The following is a 24,835-nucleotide window of genomic DNA, read 5'->3' on the forward strand; positions in this document are numbered from 1 at the left end:
CAAAATATAAAATATTAAAAAAAAAAAAATTAACAAACTACACCCTCACAAACCCGACCTTGTCCAACATTTAGGTATAACAAATCTAGAAAGAATATTAAATTGTATTTCTTGGTCTATGGTTACATCTGAAGTTAATCAGTTATTAATTAATAATATTTTATGGACTGATGAAAGTAAATTTACTAACAAAGTATATTAAATAAAGAAAATCATCGTTATTGGTCGGGTGAAAATCCGCATTGGGCTGCTCCTATAAACTCCTAAACATTTATTTAAAGTTTTTTTGTACCATATACCACTCTTCTCTTTATCACATAATATCTTATAATATTAATATTTATTGAGGCAGCATTAGCCATAACTAAATTAAGTTGATGTGCGTAACAGTGTACATAATTAGCATTAGGATAATTTAATTTAATTTTAGCCTAAACTCCATTAATATTTTCACTAGTCGTCGTTCGGATCCACTAACTCCGAGCGGACGAATATTAACTCCAACAAGTTGGTGCCTGGAATATTCGTCACGCTTCAGTGCCAGGAGTGGATCTTATTGGCAGACTAGGTTTACGGAAGTACATCTAGCTGAATACATGCCATGCGGAACATATATTGTGTCACAAATGTGTTTTAAATTATTGGCGTATTAGCTAATAAAGCATCCATATTAAGTTCTTTATTTTTCAATGTTTCTAGTACCAATTTATCTAAAGCAGAAATAAAACTAAATATATTATTATATGCCATTTAACTGATCTTTTTTTCTTTAGAATTGCCAATTGAACAATCAGGGGCATAATAATTTTGACTCATGTTTAACTATTTTTATGTAAAACTTAATTTAATTCCAAACAATGAAGAAAATAACACGTAATTTAGTTCATACCAATATTTATTAAATATAGAACTCTCACACTCATTTTTACATTGTTTTAACCAAACAATCATTTTTTTTCATTTTTTTTTTTGTAGCTATCATCGATGGCACGATTTTGTTTTTTATTTAAACGTACATCAAACTTTCTTTTTTTTTAAAAGACACTCCAACAATCAAATTTACATCAGCTTCAGAAGATAGGACATTTATTCATCAATATCGGAAATATTATTATTATTATTTACAATACCTTTATTAATATTTAAATTAATTTCTGTCCCCTAAATAGTATTTATCAGAGCGTCATTTCAGTTTTTGAGAGGAGGGTGCAAAAGTTTTGATCGGCCCATAATAAAAAAATAAAATAACTCGCTAACAATTACATTTTTAACCCAATATGAATAGCCTTCTTAGTCAGTGCTCGAAATGGACCGGAACGCACCGGAACGCAGTCGGAATCGTAAAAAAAATACGTTTATCGTTCCGGTTCAAACAAATTTTTACTGTACCTACCATATTTCTGTAAAATTTAAACATTTTTCAGAATTGTGCATTGTAAAATATTTAATAAACGACAAACGACCGCAACGCATTAGTAAATTTATTGCTTATCTTTAGATAATCGTTGTCCGTCGATAGTGTAGTTTGTCTATATTCACACGATACGTATCTATGTGTATTTTTAACGTGCGATAAGAAATACTATGGAACGGTGCATACGACGTTTTGACATCCCCACGTGCCTGCAGTTTTGTACATACGTTACCGAAAGTTAGCCGGAAATTCTTTATCAATCGTAAAAGTTTTGATTTTTCTGAGTGGCAGCAAACCATGTGATCATATTGATACTCGTATGTTTTGATTAGCGTTTAGTATCGTTTAAGCTGCAGTAATACATGTATTATATTTTTCCGATCATTAATTACATTAGTTTATAGCGTGTATTATTCCGTGCGAAAAATATGAGTTCTTCTTTACTAAATTGGGTAAATAAACGTTCTAAGTCCAATGATGAATGTGATAATTCGGCAAATAAAAAACTGTGCGTTGAAAGTGAACATACATCATCTAACAAAGAATCAAATAAAAATATGGAACTTCACGAAACTAGTGACTTGCCCGAATGTTGGAATAAAGGTCAGTACGAAAATTTCAAGACTCTAAATAAGTGGCTAGTAGTTAAAAATAAAACATTAGGTTGTTTGATTTGTAAAAATATAACAAATTTAGGATTATCTGTTGTTGATAATCAACAAACCTTGGCAAGACTGTTCTATAATTTTGAATGGAAAGTCAAAAGAAACTTAAATGTCTTGTTTGAGAAAAAAAATATTTGAACACAAAAAATCTAACGCTCATCTTAGAGCAGTAGAATTACATAAACAATCAAAAGAAAAACAAATAGAAAAAAGTTTCGAAAATGCATTGAAATCAAAGTTCTCTACTACTGAAAAAGTTTTTAGAACTGTTTATAAAATTGTAAAAACTCAAAGGCCTTTTGTTGATTTACCAAATGAAATAGATTTACAAGTTTTAAATGGTATAAATATGGGAAACATTTTACATTCCGATAAAACGTATGCGGATATAGCACTCCACATCGCATCAGAGATGAAAAAAATTATTTGCCAAAATATAATTTTAACTAAAACAAAAATATCTATTTTAATCGACGAATCAACTACTCTTAGTAAATTAACAACATTAGTAGTTGTTTGTGCATTTATTGAAGATTTTCCCGGTGAACCTTATACTTTTAATCTTGACTTAATTGAACTCCCTAATACCTCTGCTGAAACTATTATTATTAGTTGATTGTTTGGGTGGACACGGATTTGATTAAATTTTTTTAAATTTATGTTTTATTGCTTTTGCATGTGACGGAGCTTCTGTAATGATCGGAAAAGATTCGGGAGTAGCCACGCGACTTAAAATTCAATTTCCTAAATTATTTGGCATTGTTCAAATCACCGTTTGGAACTGGCAGTAGGTGATGTTGTTGGCGAAGTTTATGATATAAACCATTTTAAAATATTTATGGATAAACTTTATACTATATTCCATCAGTCACCTAAAAACCAAAACGAGTTAAAAAAAGCTGCTAGTTCATTAGAAGTACAAATCTTGAAAATTGGTAGAATTTTGTCAGTTCGATGGGTAGCATCAATCAAACGGACAGTTAATGGAGTCATAAATAATTTTTCTACTTTGTGTGAACATTTCAACTTGGCTTCAATGAACTCTACCAGAGACTCTAAAGAAAGAAGTAAATACTGTGGATTGTTGAAATGATAACAAGTATAGAATTTGTTAGTAATTTAAATACCATGTCTGATGCTTTAGACGAATTAGGAGATTTATCAGAATATTTAAAAAACGTAGTATTACATTGGTAGAAGCTGATAAATCTATAAGAACAACAATACGTGTATTAGATTCTATGGCAACCGATCCAGGTCCAAAATTAACTGACGCATTAAAAGAAATAAAAAACGAAATGTCGTATAAAAATGTAATATTACACAGTGGCAATGTTTTTAAAATAAATTCTGCACAATTTTACAAAAGCCTAGCTAATAATTAAAATCTAGAATGATGACTTCCAGTTCATCAAATGTCAGTCGTAATGAAAAACATCGCCAAGACAATGAAAAATCCTTTAAAAACTTACTTGATAATATTGAAAAATTGAATCAAAAAAATTGGCCACTTTCGAATGATGGGCAAATAGAAAACATACAATTTGGTGACTGTAATATTCGTAATTTATGTCAACAATTTCAAATTGATGAAAAAAGCACTATTCAAAGTTTTAGAATTTATAAAATGGACTTGGGCAAAAAGGAAATTCCAGAAGATTTGAAACCTCTTTATAAATCAATTGCAACGATTCCAACGATTGCCCTAAACACTCCACTTTTCACCAACTTCATCGTGTTGTTGATTTAATTGCGACCTCCCTCGAAACAAAAAAATACTGTTCTGCATTATTTCTAGACGTCGCCCAAGCATTTGACTCGGTCTGGCACTCTGACCTACTGTACAAATTAAAAAAAAATCTTTCCTGCGCCATACTATTTCCTAGTTAAGTCATATATCGAAAACAGGACCTTCAGTGTTAAAATAGATTCCACTCTCTCCGGCTCTTGTGACATACTCGCTGGCGTCCCTCGAGGAAGTGACATCGCACCATTCGTGTACATCCTATTCACAGCGGACATTCCAACCACCGAAAACACCCACATGGTCACTTATGCTGACGACACAGCTATCTTAGCTTCACACCCCGATCCACTCATCTGTACTCACCTTCTCCAAAACCATCTCAACGTGCTATCAAAATGGTGTAACACCTGGAAAATTAAAGTGAACGAACTTAAATCTACTCACATAACTTTCACCCTCCGACCAAAGGACTGCCTTGAAGTCTCATTCAACAACTCACAAATCCCTCACTCCAAGCTAAATACCTCGGTCTGCTACTTGACAGGAGACTCACCTGGGGTCCCCATCTCAAATCTAAAAGAAAACAACTCAACTCTCGCTTACACCTCATCAGACCTCTCCCAAAATCTAATATGAACGTATCTAATCGATTACTTTAATTTATCTATATATTAATAACTTTTATGTTAATTTTTTTGAATATTTGTAACTGAATAATATTTATTATTTTATTTACATATTGGTAATTTTAATTTTGATTTTTAAATATTTCAATGTTAGTATTTATTAAAAAATAATTTCTGTTATAATTATACTGTTCTATATCAAAATGAGTCTGAATTGTTATGTTAAAAGTTTAAGTTTTAAGTTACTGAAATGTTAAATGTTAAAGTTACTTTTATGTTGAATTTACATAATTTTATACTTTAAAATTTTCATTTCAATATTTTTATGCTTGCCAAGTTAAGGGTTAATTTGCTCTGAAAATACATAGGAAGAGTTGTTTAAAACTATAACAAAATATCTAAAAATCATAGAACACTAGCTCATTATAAATAATTGATTTTTAAATTATGAAAAAATTAGTATAATATTACGTTTATGGAAAACAAATACGTTACCAAACAAAAAAGATTTCATACTACATGATAATACTTGTAATACCTACGGGCTACGATATAAATTGCCAATGTCAGAAAATAAATATTATGAATAACTTTAAATATTCGGATATTAAAATGTGCTTAAACAGTCAAACATGAAACGAACAAATTAATTCAATATCAGAAAAAACTAGAAAAATTATTCAAATAATGAAAGAATTTTCAGATAGCTTAAATAGGAAAGACTTAAGATTAATTTACTTAGCACTGATAGATAGGCTGGGGAAGGTCTTATGATAACGCTCTCTCTCGATTATAAACTAGTCAAAATACCCTATTTAAGATCACTTAAAATTATGATAAAACATACATTACAAAACAACTATATAAAGATTTTAATGTTCTAAATATCAAAAAATTAAATTTGAAATCAGCATTCATTTTCTTAAAAAAACATAATAATTCACAGACCACAATCCCCATGACATAGTGTTGGAACCAGGCTCGCTAAAAATATTATGCAATACTGTGGCCTCATAAAACAATATGAATTTGTTGGTACAAAAATTCTAAACTTAATATCAATTCACTTACACACATTACCACTACATAGGTTTAAGATGGACTTTACGAAGTGGCTTCTTTGTGTATTTAACAATAGCTTGTTAACATAAAATACCATATAAACATAATATATAGTATTGTTTTTTGTGAATTTATATTATTTACAATTTATAATTTCTACTAATGTTTTATGTCCTAATTATTAGCATCTCAAGTTTATAAATTATGATTTTTATGGGACAGTAGACATATATTTTTCTTTTTATTATATAATCAATAATTTAAAAAAAAACTATTCAAATATGTTACTAATAATTATTATACTTGAGTACACATAATAACTCCTGGTCCTACACACGAGATTACCTACTCAGTGAATCCCAGTATTATTTTCTGGGGAAATAAACTAAATAATAGTAATATGTAAAACTGGATTATCTGAATGAAACCCGAAGAAGTGGCAACCCTATGTGGCTATGTGTGACCCGAGTTGACAAAAACTACATGTATTAAAACGACATTTAATGTGTTTTTAGTTGTATCGAGTTTATAAGTAGTAAAATTAAAATTTCTTGATATAAGTTATACAATTATAAACTAAAGTGAGGTGTAGGTCGTTTGAGCAGTTTCCAACAGCTTGTCAGTCTTCTTGAAAATTATATTTGTCAGTATTATAAATAAAGAATAGATGAATTTTAAGGGGTTCCCGTATAAATAAATAATAAATGTACATCACTTATATAAGTATAGAAGCATACAATAGTATAGGAGTATTTCATATTAATACAAAAGTATTCACATCGGTATTTGGGAGATACAATTGTGGTGCCCCATATTTTAAAAACCATCCTGAAGTGGCCAAACGTTTTTACTGGATATGAGCATAAAAGACTTACAAAAATACACTAACACTGACATAAACTACAATGTGTACATTATTTTGTAAAATACACAAAGATAAATTCTTTCGACTAACGTGGAATGCGAGTACGGCAGATGTTCTTTTTCTACTCTGATAAGATTAATGGCATTTAGTATTGTTCACATTATAAAATCGGTGGTATTATTATTATTACTATACACACTTTTCCATTATATTAATAACGATAATGCATTTTTGACAGTTTGTACCGTAGAGGGTAGCCTATGGAAATGCTGGTCAGATGTATACATCTATATAAAAGACATACCTAACAATAAATGGTTATACTGCCTATATTTTATTTTAAACAGTTTCAAAGACATCATTGAATTATCAATCCACGACCGGCGCCGTCAAGTCGCCTCGCATTAAATAACCTGCATAACTATTGATCAGATAGGTGGGACATTGAACAAATAATATATGGTTGTACTGGCTGTATTTTATTTTTGAGTTTTAAAGACGTCATTGTATTATCAATACACAACCGGCGCCATCAAGTCGCCTCGCATTAAATAACCTGCATAACTATTGATCAGATAGGTGGGATATTGAACAAATAATATATGGTTGTACTGGCTGTATTTTATTTTTGACAGTTTTATAGACGTTATTGTATTATCAATACTCGACCGGCGCCATCAAGTCGCCTCACATTAAATAACTTGTATGATTACTGACCAGGTAGATGGGACACTGACCAAATAATGTTTGGTTGAATACTGAAATAATATGATTTTTCTGTTGAATAAGAGCAGAAAAATATTTTTACTAATTTAAACGACTTCATGTTTAGTATGATGTTAGAAAAAATTACAAAGCATTGCAGAGTCTGCAATGCAGACACTACTAACACATAGTATGTTTTATGTATTAGATAAACTTGACAGTTATTAACATTATTTCTTTAGAATTTTCTAAAATTATTTATATTATTATATTTTTATTAATTTAACCTTAAAAAAATATAAAACAAAATAATATCTTATTCAAAATTAAGGGTGGTTAAGAAGGGTGAACGGTAATAATGATGGTAAGGATGAATTATTTATAATCGCTCTGGTAATCAAAATACTTCGTACGCCACTCCACGCCGACTGACCAGTGTAAACTATATCATGTATATAGTATATTTGTATATAGTACTCAACAGGAAGTTGCCATGGTCACTGAGCAAATCCTATGAGTGCTAGAGTGTGGGTGGTGTGTGTAAACTTATAAGTGTTATAACTAGTAAACAGATAGGTAACTCGAATAAAAAAAAAGGTAAATAAATGGATATTAATATATTATATAATAAGCCCAACCAAAATGCCGGTTTTGCACAACCAGTGATAGTAATAATAATAATAATAATATGTAAAAATAACAATACAATAAATAACTCACGGCTTTGTCGGTACACTGTTGGACAGCTGCTACCTATGTCTATGTACCAAATAAAATTCACACCTATAAATATAGGTATAATTAGAACGATATAAATGAATACCTAATAATATAGCGACAGATTATGACGCCAAATATATATAATAATAATATAATCTCAACGTAGCGATTCGCGCGTGTATAATAAATAAAGAAAGAAAATGTGGCGATTAGCGTACACACAATAATATGATATAAAAAACAATATAGTGAGTGGTGAACACATTTCTATATGGATTACGAAAATACCAATAATAATAAGGACAAATAAAATTACTCACCAAGTCTCTGGAGCCACCCCTGCGTGCAGGTCGGAGGAAACAATAGAGTAATTATATTAGAATAATAAATATACCAGATGATCGATTTAACGTAAGTTACACATTATTTCAAAAACAATTATTGTTTTTTAATATTTTTTTATTTTCATTTATTTTAAAAGTATAAATGGGCTTTACTGAGCAGGCTCGTGTGGAGACCTATGAGAACTCTTTAACAGTGTTTTTCTCAATATGATGTCTGTTATTTACATAGGTTTTAATTCTATAATATATATAGGTAGGTAATTGTAATAGTAATATGTATTAATTTTAGGAATTTTAATCTAGACTCAAGTCATTTGATGATATTTTGTAGATAGAAAATTGTTTTCCGTGGATATTTTATGGAAAGTGTGATGTTGGCTTGATGATGTACACTATACATGGTCCGGACATCAATATAGGTACTTATTTTTAAGTTGTAATTAATATTTTCTTCAAATAAACTTCGATTTATATTAGGTATATTGTTTCCCCATTTAGAACGTTTTCAGATTTAATTTGGCTTTTATTCATTTCTATTAAAATTAAAACAATTGAATAAGTAAATTCCAGAAAAGTTAAGATTAATTTAAAATAAAACAAATTACTAAATAAATACATTTTATGTAATTATTTTTTCCAATATCTGTATATATATTATATATATATATAAATATATTTTAAAATATTTATAACCAAAAGTTATTGTTATTGAAATAATAATAGTAGTAATATTAAGTTGGTAAGATTTTATCGGAATTTCGTTTTAAATTCCATAAACAGTTTATGGCTTAAATAATAACGACCTGCTGCTGCGTTTTAGAAAATGTATTGTCGTCTGAATTTCGACATCATGCGTATGAGCACCGAACGTGTGCGTGCGGGTACAAATTCTTTTATTATTGTTTGGCGAGCGGTAGGGCTGCAAGCCTGTGATGTTATTTCTAAATGCCGGAGGTGGTGGGAAACAGCTACCACCACTACCGCCATCGAGTTGGCGTATAAAATTATTTTTCGGGTGGTGTATCACAACCAGTGCGCATTCCACACACCACCTTGTTCGCTACTACGCCAGTCTTCCTAGCACGTTTTTTCAACTATCCGGATATTTAATTTTATTCACGCCATTTGTTTTTCTGATATTATTTCTTTGTTTTCTCGACTTGCAGTAACAAAAAGGCAACACTATGATGCCAATAGCTGTTTTTATGATAACAACCATCATCAGTATTATCAGTGGCGGAGCCGACACGCAAACTAATTTGCCAAGAGGTAAATACATATATTAATTTTCTCATTTCATTTTTTGTTACATTATAACTGTAATATTATTCTGGTTATTGTTTATGAAAAACATTTTTACAATTTTGATGAAAGTATTAATTTGCGATGATATGTGTTCCATCACCTTTTGAAGTACTAAAAATAGTTAGATTTTTACACTTCAACATATTTTATGGTAGTAAACTGAATATAATTGTCATTAAAATAATCAAAAAATACCTCTTTTAGAATAGAGTCTAAAACAATGATACAACTAAAATTCGTGTACCTATATATTAAATTCGTGACTATTCGTTCACCGCGGCGGTGCGGATATATGATATTACATAATAGGTACACGATAATATTTTTCCATTATGGTTTGGTTTAACTTAAAATAACTGCTAATAAACTTATTATTTTTCGAATGAACTAATAAAATGTATTTAAGAATACCTCATAATATTTCCATTCGTATAATTATATCACATTTCGGTTTAATCTTTTAGAAAAAAATAACACAAATAAATTATAGGTATTAAGAATTTACCATACATTCACTGCAGCAAACGTGTGTAATATTGTTTTGGTGATGTAATATTGTCCGCGGTAGGCCGATCGCAGTTTGTAGAACATTGAGTTAAACATTTTTTTTTTTTAAATTGAGTTTAAAAAAAAAAAAGAAAAGAACTCAACACATCGGTTACAAATGTGAGCGTTGTCACTTTATTCGAAAAATAATAAAACTAAAATAATTTTTCTCATGATACCCCTATCTAAACCATCATAAAAATCAAACCAACTGATTAACTTTTATTTATTGTGTATTATAGTCACTCCAAAAATCTTAAATGGATGCCCATCACTTGAATCTGCGGTATATCAAGTAAGCGTGACAAATTCGAATACGACGTTGAATGGTGGTTGTGCCTACATCAACTACAATTCTAGTGGCAAAATGAGACAATCATTCAGCCTGTGGTTTACAAGTATAGAAAATGTCGAGCAACGTTGCCAAAAACAGGGTAAGTATATCAAATTATAATTTTGGTGAAATAAAGGATTCTGCTCTGTAGCCGTAATTAGGAGAGCTTTTCATGTTTAATAATAATAATAAAACACATAATAACGTGAATTATTTAATTGAAAATTAATATTATCAAGGCAATATACAATTTTCCAATATTTCACATTTTCCGTAAAATATCATATATATGCCAGTACGAGTATGTAACATCCAGCTAAAAAGTTCAATATCATACTTGATGATGCCGCACTTAATACTTGTTACAAAAATAAAAAATAAATAATCATGTAGGTACCTAATTAAAAATGTTCAGTTTAAAAAAATAATAAATACAAATTGTAAATATAGATCTTTTTATTTTGTATGTTATTTTCTAATGATTTTACAAGACATAAAAAGTACTTATACGATATTATTATTAAATTTATAATATTAACGAAGCTACTCCATTAATTTAAACCAACGAATTAATTAGTTTTTAAACCACATATATTTTTTATCAAACTTTAAAGACATTCAATAGTTTAAATATAATATATTATATTACATTCAAGATCCACAAATTATCCCTGATACTGGTTGACAGTTGTAACTCTCTTCAAATAAGGTAATTAATGTATAAAGTAGAAACCGTTTATAATGACGTTCAAGGGACCAAAGAAAATGGGTCATAATAACCGGTTATCATTATATTATAACCAAAATAACGAGAAAAAAAATTGTAATTTCAATACATATTATTATTATTATTTATTTATGCAATGTATAATATAGAAAAAAAAGTAACGATAAAAAAATTTAATTATATACATATTTAAATTGAATTTTGTAAAAAAATCACGCTCTATTTTTTTTCTAGTTCTTCAAATTTATCTTTGGACTTACGTTATTCAGAGCCATATAATTTGCTAACATTTTTTCTGCATTGATAAATCTTCATCGGGAATATCAGTTTCTTCACCATTATCGTCTTCCTCGGGTTCTCCGGGTTGGTTAATCAATGAAGAAATAATTTCTTGATTACTTAATGGTTCTGAAGTTAGCACATCATTTATTAAAGTTAACATATTCATTTGTGTTTGGGAACTTATTGTTCTCCTTGGACCGCTTATTATAATATTGCATTATTGAAACCAGCGTGATGAAAACAATTTCGAATTGTAATTTCTGATACTTTTTCCCTAGCTTTAAAAATCAGTAATATATACCATCTAATACGCTGATATTCGTTTCAATTTTGTTTTCAATATTATTGATCATATTTAGCACCAAACTTTTTCGAAAATAAGTTTTTATACATTTTATTACGCCTTGATCCGTTGGTCGAAGCACAAAGTACAATCACTGGGTAAAAATACAAGGTTAAAGTAAAGTCATTATAGATAAAATATTGGTCCAATATAACCAAAAATAATCGTCATAACATCCTTATAGTTATTATATAGACGTCATAATAACTGATACAAATTAGTACATACAATATAGAAGTTTTGCCGGGACCTTTAATCTAAGGTCATTACACACAATGTCACTACAACCGGTGTTATTATAAACGGTTTCTACTGTAATTTAATATTATACATTCACACCACACCATATTTATTGAGATCTTATAATTTGTTTTATCGTTGCGGGCACATTATTCAGGGATCGAATATTTGAATTTTTACTGCCTGGAAAAATCACTTTCGCCAACAGAAGACACCAACGATGGACGTATGAAGTACGAGTATATAGCGTTATATGATGGAACACCTAACAAGACGGGAAACCCTGATCACAGGTGTGCTGTAAGTATATTTTATTTAAATTCATTAATAATTTACTTAATAATCAGATCGATTATCCCATTTTTCAATTTAACTGCATAATTAGTCCATTTTTGGCTAAAAATGTAATTTCCTTTAATCTGAGCTTGCTTAAATAATATTGGTTAATTTTTTTTCATTATCTCATCCTCATTCATCGCAGTTGTACAAGACAGGCAATGAAAGCTCCACTACATTGCGGATGGCGGTTAGCGAGAACGATTCGTGTAAAGGCTTGTTAAACATACTTTCCCACCCAAAGATGAAGATTCCCCAGTCTAAAAATGGGTCCATGTTGCTATTTTTTAACAAGACTAGAGTCGATAAGTTTGAAGCAACAACTCTGGCTGATACGACGACTACTACTGAGTCAATAGAATCAATATCCAAGCGGTTCGAGAGACGGGGCTACATCCTTCAAAATTTTGGAAATCGACCCAACCCATTTCATTCCAGAGGAAAAAGGTTAGTCTAGTAACGAAAACGCCTCATCACTTATATATATATATATAGTATTTTAGAATAAATATAGTACCTATATCACAGTGACATGTCTAGTACTATTGCCTATAACAGTAATTTTTAAATTTGAAGTACGCTGTAGAAGTAGTTCAATAGTTGTTTAGTAAAACTCACTACTGCTATAAGCAGTACTATTTATAATGGTTTTATACGGTAGAGAATTTTCTACTGCGCAACAACGACTCAACGGATCATTGGGCACTGTATTTTAAAATCAAATTTCTCTTTTAAGTACTTGCGGTTTATAATAATATATTATCAGTAATATTATTAACAATTAAAGTGACTTTATGAATGGTTTGGTGGAAAAATAATAAAATAGACTGTCCATCAATAATAATGGGCTGAAAAAGTGATGTCGTATATCCAAAGCAGTCTTGTATGTAGTATTCAAATAAATGTATTCGTAGTTATATTAACTTAAAATTAAATAGTTATATTTGAATACTGTTTTTGTATTTGGAAACTATTTTAAATATATTTTTGAAAAAGTATACAAATACGTATTCTAAATACTTTTTTTCAAACCAGAAAAATAGTTTTAAATTTATAACAAGACCTTTTTCTATTATTAATCGGGAAAATTATAAATTATGGATATTAATTTAATTAATTAAACGAAATATAATAGGTCCATGATTTGATTATATTAATTTTAAACACCGTAGTGTTTTATCCCGTATGGCCCGTATCGCATGTGGTTTTTGTCTTGTATTGATGTATTATTATTTTTAACCGTTAATTCCAACCATTCCAAAACTGACTGGCTAGCAGAAAAAATAAGTATTCGAATACCTGCTATAAGAATACTTTTTTAAATATTCGAATATGTATTCTGAATACCTTAATTCTCATTTATTCGAATACATATTCATATAAAATAAAAGTATTTTTTACAAGACTGGTCCAAGGGGTATTATGGATGATATTTAGTAATTGAATAATAAACTATACATATAATACTATTTGATTAGCGGTACTAAAAAAACCATTGAATGCGTTGCTGTTTTAATCAATTTTTTTTTATTTACTCAAAAAGGGAACAACGACATGCCTTATCTTACATAATTGGTGGAGATGGCGGAGATGGCGGACGAGGTTCAGTCATGTTTCTCCATGGTTCACAGTTAGCTATGAATGAAAAAGATGATAGCACAAACACGGCCACAACAACCGAGGATAAAAATAGGTTACGTCAATCATTAGAAATCAAGCACATGCAAATAAGACGCAGGCGCTCGGCATCAAGTGTGAAGTCAACATCTAAAACCGATGTTCCAGTGTTGGCGGGCATTAATCCGTTTTCTTTAATTCTTGTTAATCGTGGGCACAATAATAAAACGGGTTCTATAAAACCACTTGGCTTATGGGACCAAATTACGAAATTATTTATAGATTAATTAACTATTTTATTTGAAGTATTTGTTGCAAATCAGCATAATATTATTTTATATTTTATCTATTATAAAAATATTCTACAGTTCAAAATAAAAATTTTCGACAATAAACAAAATGGGTATTTTATTTATTTTATAGTGAGTATACACGAACATTTATCAACTTTTTTTTAGCTATAATAAAATTAGACTTGTAGATATTATTTTGTTAATTTTGATAATAATATTAAAACAAAATATTATAAAAATAAGATACCTACTGAAAAAAAGAATTATTTATGTTATTAAGAAGTTTTATTGGATCGAATAAAATTAAAAACAAATTTAAAATTTGTATGTGATATTCAATAAATCAGAACTTTATAGAACATATTATTATACTTTGTTACTTTTATTTTCATCCAATGCCAATATAGAGACATTTTAGAATTATTTTTTCTTAATTTACTTTTAGATGTTTTAAACTTAAGCCATAATAAGCATTATGTGAATCAAATACTTAAAAGGTAGTATAATGTATAAAAGGCTTCTTAAGTACTTCACCCCTTCCCTCTTTCAAATAGGACTGATAATTCTATTTTCTTAAGCATTTACTAAATAGTTAGTAATTAAATTAAATTGTATTTCAAAAAGAAGGTTGAAACCGATGCGTATTATTATACGAACTGTTTATTTTTTTTTGTTTGACCGTCGTAATTTTTTTAGTTGTAAATATTTAATATGTAACATTTTAGTTCATTTCTGGTAGACAATTAATGAAATGTAATAATATTGATATATTGGATTATTAGAAATAGAAGTAGGTATATCAAAAGTAAATAAAGGAAAGGTAACCATTACCCTGAATATTCTATACTCGACTCATGTGACATAAACTCAAAGATATAACATTACCAAAAAAGTTCATCCAATATCGCATAGTGTAATTTTTAAATTTTATCATATTTGTGTATTATAGATTTAATGCTTGATGATGTAATATTTACCTATATTATAATTATGTTGTTTTTAAATTACTATAGACTAAACTCACACAAAGATGGCTTGATAAAAACACAAGCTGAAATAGCTTATCAATTTTATTGTACTGCTGTTGTACCTACGACTGTATCGTGTGCACATTACAATTCACTAGACTATGTAGGTATTTCTTTAACAACTGTCGAGAGCGATTAAAATTATTATTCACCTTTAACTGTAATGAGACGTATCAAACATATAATAATTAACTCGCAGCATACTTTTACAATTGCAAAACGATCTCATTACATTTAAATTATATTATAATAAACAAATTAATTTAACATGTAACTGTGCAGCCAATATATTCAACATTCATCAATATAAATTAAAATTGAATTACTTTTTACAAAATATTAATAATTATAAAATAACAAAAAAAATACTAAGGCACAATTTTTTTTACTTATGTTTAAAGTTAGTATTTTGATAAAATTCATTAAAATCTCAAAAATGTACAAGCTATTTTGTTAATAGAAATTCATAAAATTGTTATTTTATTATCTAAGATTTGAAAATGTAATACAAGGTTCTTTGGTTTTTAGCTTTAAAAAAAAAAAAATCTACCATAAAACCGAATTCATTTTTTATGATTATTTGAAGTTTACACATTTTTATAACCTTAGATATTCACCCATGAAATAATTATTTCTCCTCAAACAATTTTTGATATTTTGTAATACTTGTATTTTAAAATAAATAATACTCGTAAATAAATAAAATAACATTATACATCACTTGAAATTTTCACCAAATGATTATATTATTATTTTTATTTTAATACAATTTTCAAAATTCTTTAACTCTTTTTGAGCTACATATAGGTGTTACCGGAAAAGTTGACATTCAGTCAGTGTTGACAATGACTAGTCAATAACGATAAGGCCTGATTTAGTAAGGAATTAACGTCAATATCTAGTCATTTATGACAATTCCTAATGAAAGAAGGCATTGATGATAATATTAAAAATCGAATAATATATTATATTATTTATGAGCTATTTAGGATAAATCATAATCTTAAATTCTTAATCTTTATAATAATAATAATATATTATAAATTATAATACTTATTAGCTATTTATTATAAATCATAATCTTAATCTTTATTGTTACACGGTAGACTGTTATGACACTTAGAGTTACATAATCTAGTAGATGCACGACAAGCACATCTATTGGTTTTACACTGTGTTTTACAGTGGCATATCGTAAAACCTTGGGATCCAGAAATGCTGTTAAAGGCAGCTGCTTCACGGAGAGTTATTTCTCCTCCCTCTTTCAATTTGCTTACAACCGTTTCAAGATCTAGAAGCTTCTCCTTGCATGGGTTGATTTCTGTCCTGGTATATTTATGTTTCAGAAATCCATTTTCTGTACCTATAAAAATAATAATAATAAATAATAAAAAAAAATAATATAATAAAATATTAAATTATATTAAGTTGTTTAAAATAATTATACAATTAATGCTTACATAATTTATATAAATTATCTTTCACATCAGTTATAACTGCCAATACATTTCGTGGAGAGCCACGAGCTCGGTCAACATCAGGAATAGATACGCACAGATGTTCCTACTTCAAATTCAGGGTATTTTGAATTAGATGTTTTTACCATTTTTTTCGCTTGTTTCTCTAAACATTTAACAGATAATGCTCGTTCGTGTTGAATTTTCTGCTGTCGTTGATTAACTATAAAATTATTTATATTAAAATAAAATATACACTATAGTAGACATTAATTTTATTGTTTCGTACTAAGTTCTGAGTTATTTTCAGTTCCTGGTTCATTTTCTTCAACTTGTGTAGTATGACATTGTTCAGAGTCCAGTGAATCTGAACCAAGATGGTCATTCTGAGCTTCACAAACTTGTAAAATATTCTCAATATCTTCTTCAGATTGTAAGCAGTCTATTTCATTCATAGGTAAACCTATTGACGCTACACCTAATCGAGCTGAACATCCAAACATTGCCTCATACGGTGATCTTCCAATACCTAAAAATGTTATCTTATTAAATGTATAAAGGTAATATTATGTTTTTTACGATTGCGCGTGAAATTAGATGCGAAGTTGCCAACTTTTTATTAAAATTTAAAAAAATTATTATCATTGAAAAAATTATAAAAAAATTTGTTATTAATTGTCGTATATGTTGTTATTTTATTTATTTCTAATAACATAATAGACGTGCGTTATACGAAAATTAATCAGTCAAAAATAGTACAAAAAGTTACAAATAGTACAAATATTATAAGAAATATAATTATTTAAATAATTCTTACCTGAATGAAAAGCGCGATTTTTTCGGAACTGTATAAATTTTAATCCAGACGGCCAATCACTACTTTTGTTCTCGGCCATCCATGTAGCCAACATATCCTCCACATCTCGATTGGCGCGTTCGACAGAGCCCTGGCTCTGACTATGTCGAGGTTTTCCATGAACAATTTTTACATCACCCCACATAGCATGAAGTTCGTTTATAGTATTATTAACAAACTCTCTTCCATTGTCTGAGTGCAGTATGGCTGGTGCTCCAAATGTTGTATAAATATCTAGTAAATTATGTGCAACTTCTTCCGCACGTTTTGTTTTTAATGGTTTAAGTACAACGAACTTTGTTAGATGGTCTTGGTAATTCATTATAAATCGGAAATCATTTACACTCTGTGATTGCATATCTAAAAATTGTTGTCGTTACGTTTCGATTCAATTAATAATAGAATTGCATTATCAAATTGTATGCGCATTTCATTTAAATCCATTTTTAAGGAGTTTGTTGAAAAAAATAACAATGTTATTAGTTAATGCACAAACAGTACTGTACAGTGTACAGTCACTTTGGGTTAAAAACGATAACATAAAACAGGATAAGTAATAAGTAATAATATAGATAGCTATGTTCCATAATCAGATCGATTACCGATAAAGCGCGGTGTCGATATTCGACATATTATTTATTTTCGATGTTCGGATTTATAACATTGCCTAATATAATACGGAAATGTTGATAAAACTACGAAATATCCAACATTGTCTAATCTTTTCAGCCATTGTCAACAATGACTAGGATATGCCGACAATTCCTGAATTTTCATCTATTCCGGTAACATAGGCATGACAAATATTCAAGTATTTAGTTTGTTTTTTTTCCATAAATGGTTCAAAATTTTTGAAAATTTAATACAAGATCCTACATAACTTACTTTTTATGTGTATAAAAATATTAAAAATACATAAGCGCAATTTTTTATAAGTGCATTAGAAGTACCTATGAGCTACACTACATTTTAGTCCTCTAAATTGTGTTTATACATATAATCTACTTAAATAATAAATAATACTTAAAACATTTAAAGTTTCCCATGATGAACATGATGGTTAACTATTAGCACCAGTTACTACACACTACACCATTTATTTTTTTTAGCGTATCTAGACAAACATGTATCTTAATAAATAATAATAATTACATAACAAAATATTTTACAAATACAAAAACATCTAATAATATAAAATTCCTAATTAGCAAATTATAAGAGTCAGGATTCTAAATAGTCTAAGCCCTCTAAGCTAATAGAAAGGTTTAATTTACTATAAATTATTATTTATTTAATTAATAATTTTAGAAATTGATATTGTACATTTTCAATCTGATTAATATAAAAAACTTAAGATGGTGATCAAACTTAGAAGTGAAATGTTTAGTAACTTCAGTTAATACATTTTAATTTTACTTTCTTGATTTTTAATCAAGTAAGTATGGTAATTGAAATGAAAAAAGTCTGAATTTTTAAAACTTCAAGAATTTTCAATAAATAGGAAAATGATAAAAATGTAACTCAGTTGTAATGAGTAGCTGGATAATTAAGCTAGCTTTAACATAAAATATTAATGAGAGAGATCCGATATCACACCCAAGCGGTATAACAATTTGAATCCACAAAAACGTTGGCGTAAACAGTCTCAAAATTTCTATTTTTTAACTTTTCTCCAAAACTATTATACCTAAAAGTTGGTTGATAGCTCATTAAAAAGGGATTATCAAGTAGATACAAAATATGAGATTAAACATTTTCAAAAAAAATTAATTAATATTTCAGTTAAAAAAATAGTTATTTTAGATTACCGAAACTTGAGAATGGATTTTGTTATTTGGGGTCTTGTTAAAGTCACGTTGGCTAGGCTTCACATTGGCTGTGAAGATTTTCAGAACTTTATTTTCAATCGTTAACTCACTACAAAGCTATAAAGCTGAAAAACATAAAAAACGCCCAATAAAATGTGTGTAAAAAATGTTTTTTTGAAGCTGTAATGAATTAAATATAAAAGATAAAGTTCTGAAATTCTTCACTGCACTTTTCCTAGCCAATGTGAATATAACAAGACCCCAAACAACAAAATCAGCTCTTCGGTTTCAGAGATCTATCTCACTAAATTAAAATGAAATGAAAATAATTATACATACATATTGCATACAATTTGTCTGCTCGTTTGGTTCTCAAAATCCAAGTTTTTAAACACTTTGATTCAGAGTCTTTGGTAAAGGTGTGATAGGAAATATTTTTTGCCAAACTTTTTATAATTTTTAAACTATTTTTGCAGCATGCAACTGCGCACATAGTACCAGGCATTATAGATACAGCTAGAATATGTACCTACCACCTATGAAACATACATAGGCACAATTTTTTTTTTTAGACACTTGAAGTTAAAATTATGACAAAATTTGATATTAAAACGAAAAATAATGATAATATACTTACTTATATACCTACTAACACTTAACTTGCAAATATAAATTAAAAGTAGGTACGGACGGTCTGTATTATGTAAATACAAAATTAATATTTAACAATACTTACATTAATTATTATTTAATAATTTTTAAGATCGATTATTAATTTATTAATTCACATAGAGTAAATTGCATTCAGAATATCTGTTTACCCTATTTATTTTGACAAATTTCGTCAAAATCGCAAACCATTTGGCTTATACTATCATGATTTTATATTTCATTGAAAATAAACATTTCCAAACATAGCTAATATGAATTTTATTTTATTTAGTCGTGGGGTAGATTCAGCACAAGATCTACGAAGAAGATTCTTAATAGATCTTGGACCCAGGCGACCAGCAATTAACAATTTTAATTTGTATAATAAGTTATTAGTGATAACAATTCGATATTTTGAAGTCTATTGCCTACGTCACAGATATCATTACCCCGCACTACTTTTACGGTTCATTGACAACAACTGGCTAACCTCTTCTTTATAGATCTTGAGCAGCAGCAGCAGTAGCCGCCACCGCCGCTGCTGTAGTTCCAAACACTAAACACTTGGAGTGCTGTTTGCGCTGCTTCAATTATTAACACGGCCGTTGTCCATCTTGACATCTTGTCTATCATGGTATTATGGTCGTTTGTCTTTTACGCATGACAAAATACATGACTTGCTCGTCTCACATTCGGCCGCAGAAAATCTCGTGGTTGATTCGTCGTACGCGGTACACACAGTTGTCGTTAATTTGTGTGCGTTTGATCCACGTTTAGGATTCGAGATGGCTGCTGGCTGCTACTGACCGCGTTTGCGTGTCGCCGCCGATCGATTTTTGAATATTATTATCCGCAATTGCCGATAGCCCGTTCGGCCGGCATACCTCGTGGTTGAGCCGCCGTGTGTGGACTAGAATACTTTGTATAGTATACTGACACATACAAAAATAATATATATGTGTATAAAGATACGTGCAGTGGCGTATTTAAGGTTTTTCCGCCTATAGGCACTTTCCAATTTGCCGCCTCCCCCCTCCATCCTTCCTAAAATTATTTATAAAACATTTGAAGTAGTGTCACTGGATACCCTCTTCATTCAAGTCATCAAGCCTTGTACATAAAAACCATCATAATTACTTATTGTTAATATATTTACAGATTGTACATTTTCTTTTCTAATAAAAAAAATAAAAAAAATACTTGTCTTGTTCTGACGTTGGGATGTATAAAACTACAAAGTAATAACTAACCATAGACAACGAAAATGTTGCCATTTTCGTTTGACATTGATATTATTATATATTATTTTCTTTATCTATGATATAACTAAATAAATGAAAAATTGAAAAAATCGGCAAAACGCCATGAATATAATGTGATAAAAACTGACTACTAGCGCTTTTGTGTTAATCTCCACAACTACTATTTAAGAACGGTGTTCAATAGGTATAAGTTCATAACCCCTGGTGCAGGCGCTGGTGACCGGGACCTAACTGAAACATTGATTAATCAATACATTTTAAGTACCTTTTCATTTGAAATATGAAAATTCTAAAATATATTTAAAATTATTGACTTTTATAATAAGAAAGTTATAAATTCAATGAATAAGTATTAAATGAAATTTGGGAGTTATAGTAGTTTTACACTGTGGTCTATGGATATACATATAATCGTAATTAGAATTAATCATTGATAAATCGTAGTTGTTTTTGCTCAATACTACATTACTGCCTACAGTGTATGACTTTAAAACATTATTTTAATGCTATTGCCTATAAATTAACAAAATTATTTAATATCTACTCGCCATCTGTCCTATTACGCCAGCGCCACCAGCAAATGTTGGCCCTGTGGCCAACTTTAAAATACAGAACATTCTGTAATAAATTATAATTACGTTTTAATCTAGATGAATTATCTAAACTGAAATTTAATAAGCTATTAAACTTACTATATGCAAATTTTTTTTTTCTGAACTGCTGGTGTTGCGACTGTGGCTGCTGCTGCTGTTGCCGTGCACCTGCAAAATTTTGTAAACATTGATGTGGTGGCAATGGTGCAGGCTGCTGGCAGCAAAAATTGTTTGTTAGTGTCATCCACATGTTATAAATTCAATGAATAAGTATTTAATGAAATTAACAACGTCTGTTGTATTACAAGTATAACTTTTTTAGAATACCACAATCATTTTGTCATTAATGATCTAAATATCACTTCTTGGAAATCATTGTCCAAGAATTTAAAAAATAATAGGATACGATGATCTTATGACATAACTAAAAACAATTGTTTTAAGTTTATATTTGATGACTTATATATTATTTTAGGTTATAGCTAGGATTTATGAATATTTTTTTTTTTTTTTTTTTATTAAGAATAAGGCTTCGACATCGGCGGTCATTAGCCTGAAAAGGTTTACAGTGGTAGATTAAAGATTAGAAATAATGATACAGTCTTATGTACATAGTAACATGAAAATTAAACAAAATAAGTAGATAAATAAAGTAAGATAGTAATGTTAGATAAATAGGTAAAACAGTAGTATTTGTAGATTTTTATAATAGGTTGGATACTTTGATGGCATTAAAAAAGTTGAAGATGGCATCGGTGTTGGTTTCCCCGAGTGCTTCTTCGATGTTGGTGAGGAAGTTTAAGATGCTTCGTTCATTGTTGTACTTGGTGCAGCTGAGTGTGAGATGTTCAATTGTCATTGGTAGGTCACAATGATGGCAGGTTGGATGTTCTTCATGGTTAAAAAGGAAAGAATGGGTGAGATGTGTGTGGCCAATTCTGGCTCTAGTTGTGACGATATCTGCTTTACGGGTTGTGTTTATGGGGGATCGCCATTTCTGTATGGTTTTATTTATATTTTTTAATTTGTTATCCGAGATGCGGTCCCATTGTGATTGCCACTGTTTGTTTGAGATTAGGTTGATTATTCTAGATAGGTCTTTATATGGTAGCGAATTTATAACAGTTGATTCAGTGGATAATATAGCTTGGTTCGCTAGTAGGTCGACTTCTTCGTTGCCTTTGATACCAGTATGTGACGGGACCCACATAAACTCTATGGTATTTTTTGAGTTAGCTACAATATTGATTATTATATTGATTATTATTATATTATAATATTCATTATTAAAATATTATTGATAAAACTTCTTACCTATTTATACAGCTTTTTTTTCTCTAAATTTTGATAAAATTTTTGAAGCACCCGGAGTACCAAAACTAACCAGACCACTGTTATATAGGTATATTAATAAGATATGTTATTATTAAATTAAAGATATAAACTAAATAGTTTGATGCTCCTCGGATATGTGGTCTACAGACTACAATCATATAATATTTAGATCGCATATTCGAGCAACTATAAAAAAATAAAAGATATAATTTGCTGTATATGGTATAATGAGATGAATTATGTATAATTATTATTGTTAATAAAACAAATAAAGTTTTTTTTTTTTTAATATATTTGACTTAATTTGAAGAATTACGATCTATACATAGTACAATAAATAATAATAATAAATTTACAGTCAATTAACAGGAATATTAGCGCATGAGGAGGGAATCACACATTTTTGACACCTCTTACATTTATAAGTTTTAACTTAATTATGAAATCACGGCACCATTTTCTATTGAGGCGTCTGGTTGGGTTACCTGGAAGTGTTAGTGAAGCTAACTCATTGATTAATTGGTTAGGAATATCTTGAAGTTTGGCGCGGAAGCGTTTGTAGTAGATAGCAGCTGCATCGTCGATGGAAGGTAATTTGAGGTCGGAGTTTAGGGTCTCATTCGAAACGAACCAGGGTGCACCAGTGATTAAACGAAGAGTGATGTTTTGGAAAGCTTGTATAGTTCTCTTGTTCGAGTTCTTAGCGGAAACCCAGATTACTATACCGTATGTCCATATTGGTTGAAGAAGAGTTTTATAGAGAATAATTTTTATGGGTAGGGTAAGGTTCGAACGAAGCAGTGATCTTAGCAGGTGAAGTTTGGAATTAAGTTTCTTACGCTTGTCTTTAAGATGGGAAGACCAGGTAAGGAGTCTGTCGAATGTAAGATCAAGATATTTTACTTCTGTCGAGTGAGGAATGGTGATGTTGTTGATTGTTACAGCTGAGCAGTTTAGAGGTCTAAGTGAGAAAGTCACAAAAGAGGACTTGGATTCATTGATTTTTATTTTCCAGTTGGTGAACCTACTGTGAGAGAGTATTTAGGTGAGTTTGTAGTTGATAAGATGCGTTGGTATGGTTAGAAGAACTTGAATTCCGATGACGTCAGAGAGGCACCGTTTAACGTCACCTCAGAATTGTAACTTGTGTACATTAATTACACACACATGCGAATGTACGCAACTGTTAAATAAGCTGAATTGCGCATGCGCAATGATCATAGTGAGGCGACTTTTTCATTGCTTCTGATACTAAAAATAGATGTGGTACTATGGTCAGCCCGCAGCCATGTCTGCGGCACGTTCAACAACAACATATAGACATTATTGGATAATCATAAACCGTTATTATTGTCACAGTGCCTGATGAAACCGATTTCATTATTAGTTTATATCTCTCATGTTCGAATCGTCGCTCGTGCAGTCCTGCTAATTCGTTTAAATTTTTTTTCGCGTGTCGTGCTTTTTTGTTTAAATTTGTTTACGCGTGTTGACGTGTTTTTTATTTAACATTATGAATCCAATGACAGACGAAGTAGGTAGGCCTATTTCGGTTTTGTCAGTTTTGACTCCTGACAAAAATCAAGTAAGGTATTTTGTAGATCATTCAATTTAAATTTTTATGAACAACACTCATGGTTATGCGGAAGTCATTATTTACAAAAATTTTTTTGT

The 24,835-nt window shown here is 29.5% G+C and overlaps 3 protein-coding genes across 3 annotated transcripts; 1 reads left to right on the top strand and 2 right to left on the bottom strand.

Moving 5' to 3' along the window:
• The first annotated feature begins 9,206 nt into the window (after nt 1–9,206).
• LOC132925118 (uncharacterized) lies at nt 9,207–14,165 on the top strand. Its single transcript, XM_060989540.1, has 6 exons — nt 9,207–9,417; nt 10,242–10,433; nt 12,083–12,225; nt 12,407–12,717; nt 13,434–13,484; nt 13,805–14,165. Exons 1-6 carry the CDS (start codon nt 9,333–9,335, stop codon nt 14,163–14,165), a joined length of 1,143 nt encoding a protein of 380 aa, XP_060845523.1. The 5' UTR covers nt 9,207–9,332.
• Nucleotides 14,166–16,281: 2,116 nt separating this feature from the next.
• Nucleotides 16,282–17,178, bottom strand: LOC132925119 (uncharacterized). The gene is given in 4 exon segments (XM_060989541.1): nt 16,282–16,562; nt 16,660–16,748; nt 16,750–16,879; nt 16,946–17,178. Coding segments are annotated over 4 exon segments (714 nt in total). The 5' UTR covers nt 17,160–17,178.
• Nucleotides 17,179–17,194: 16 nt separating this feature from the next.
• LOC132925120 (KRAB-A domain-containing protein 2-like) lies at nt 17,195–18,041 on the bottom strand. Its single transcript, XM_060989542.1, has 2 exons — nt 17,474–18,041; nt 17,195–17,268 (listed from the first exon to the last, which is right to left on the bottom strand). Exons 1-2 carry the CDS (start codon nt 17,868–17,870, stop codon nt 17,195–17,197), a joined length of 471 nt encoding a protein of 156 aa, XP_060845525.1. The 5' UTR covers nt 17,871–18,041.
• Between the last annotated feature and the right edge of the window lie 6,794 nt (nt 18,042–24,835).

This window comes from Rhopalosiphum padi, chromosome 3 (genome assembly GCF_020882245.1).
Source record: "Rhopalosiphum padi isolate XX-2018 chromosome 3, ASM2088224v1, whole genome shotgun sequence".
Classification (NCBI taxonomy): domain Eukaryota; kingdom Metazoa; phylum Arthropoda; class Insecta; order Hemiptera; family Aphididae; genus Rhopalosiphum; species Rhopalosiphum padi.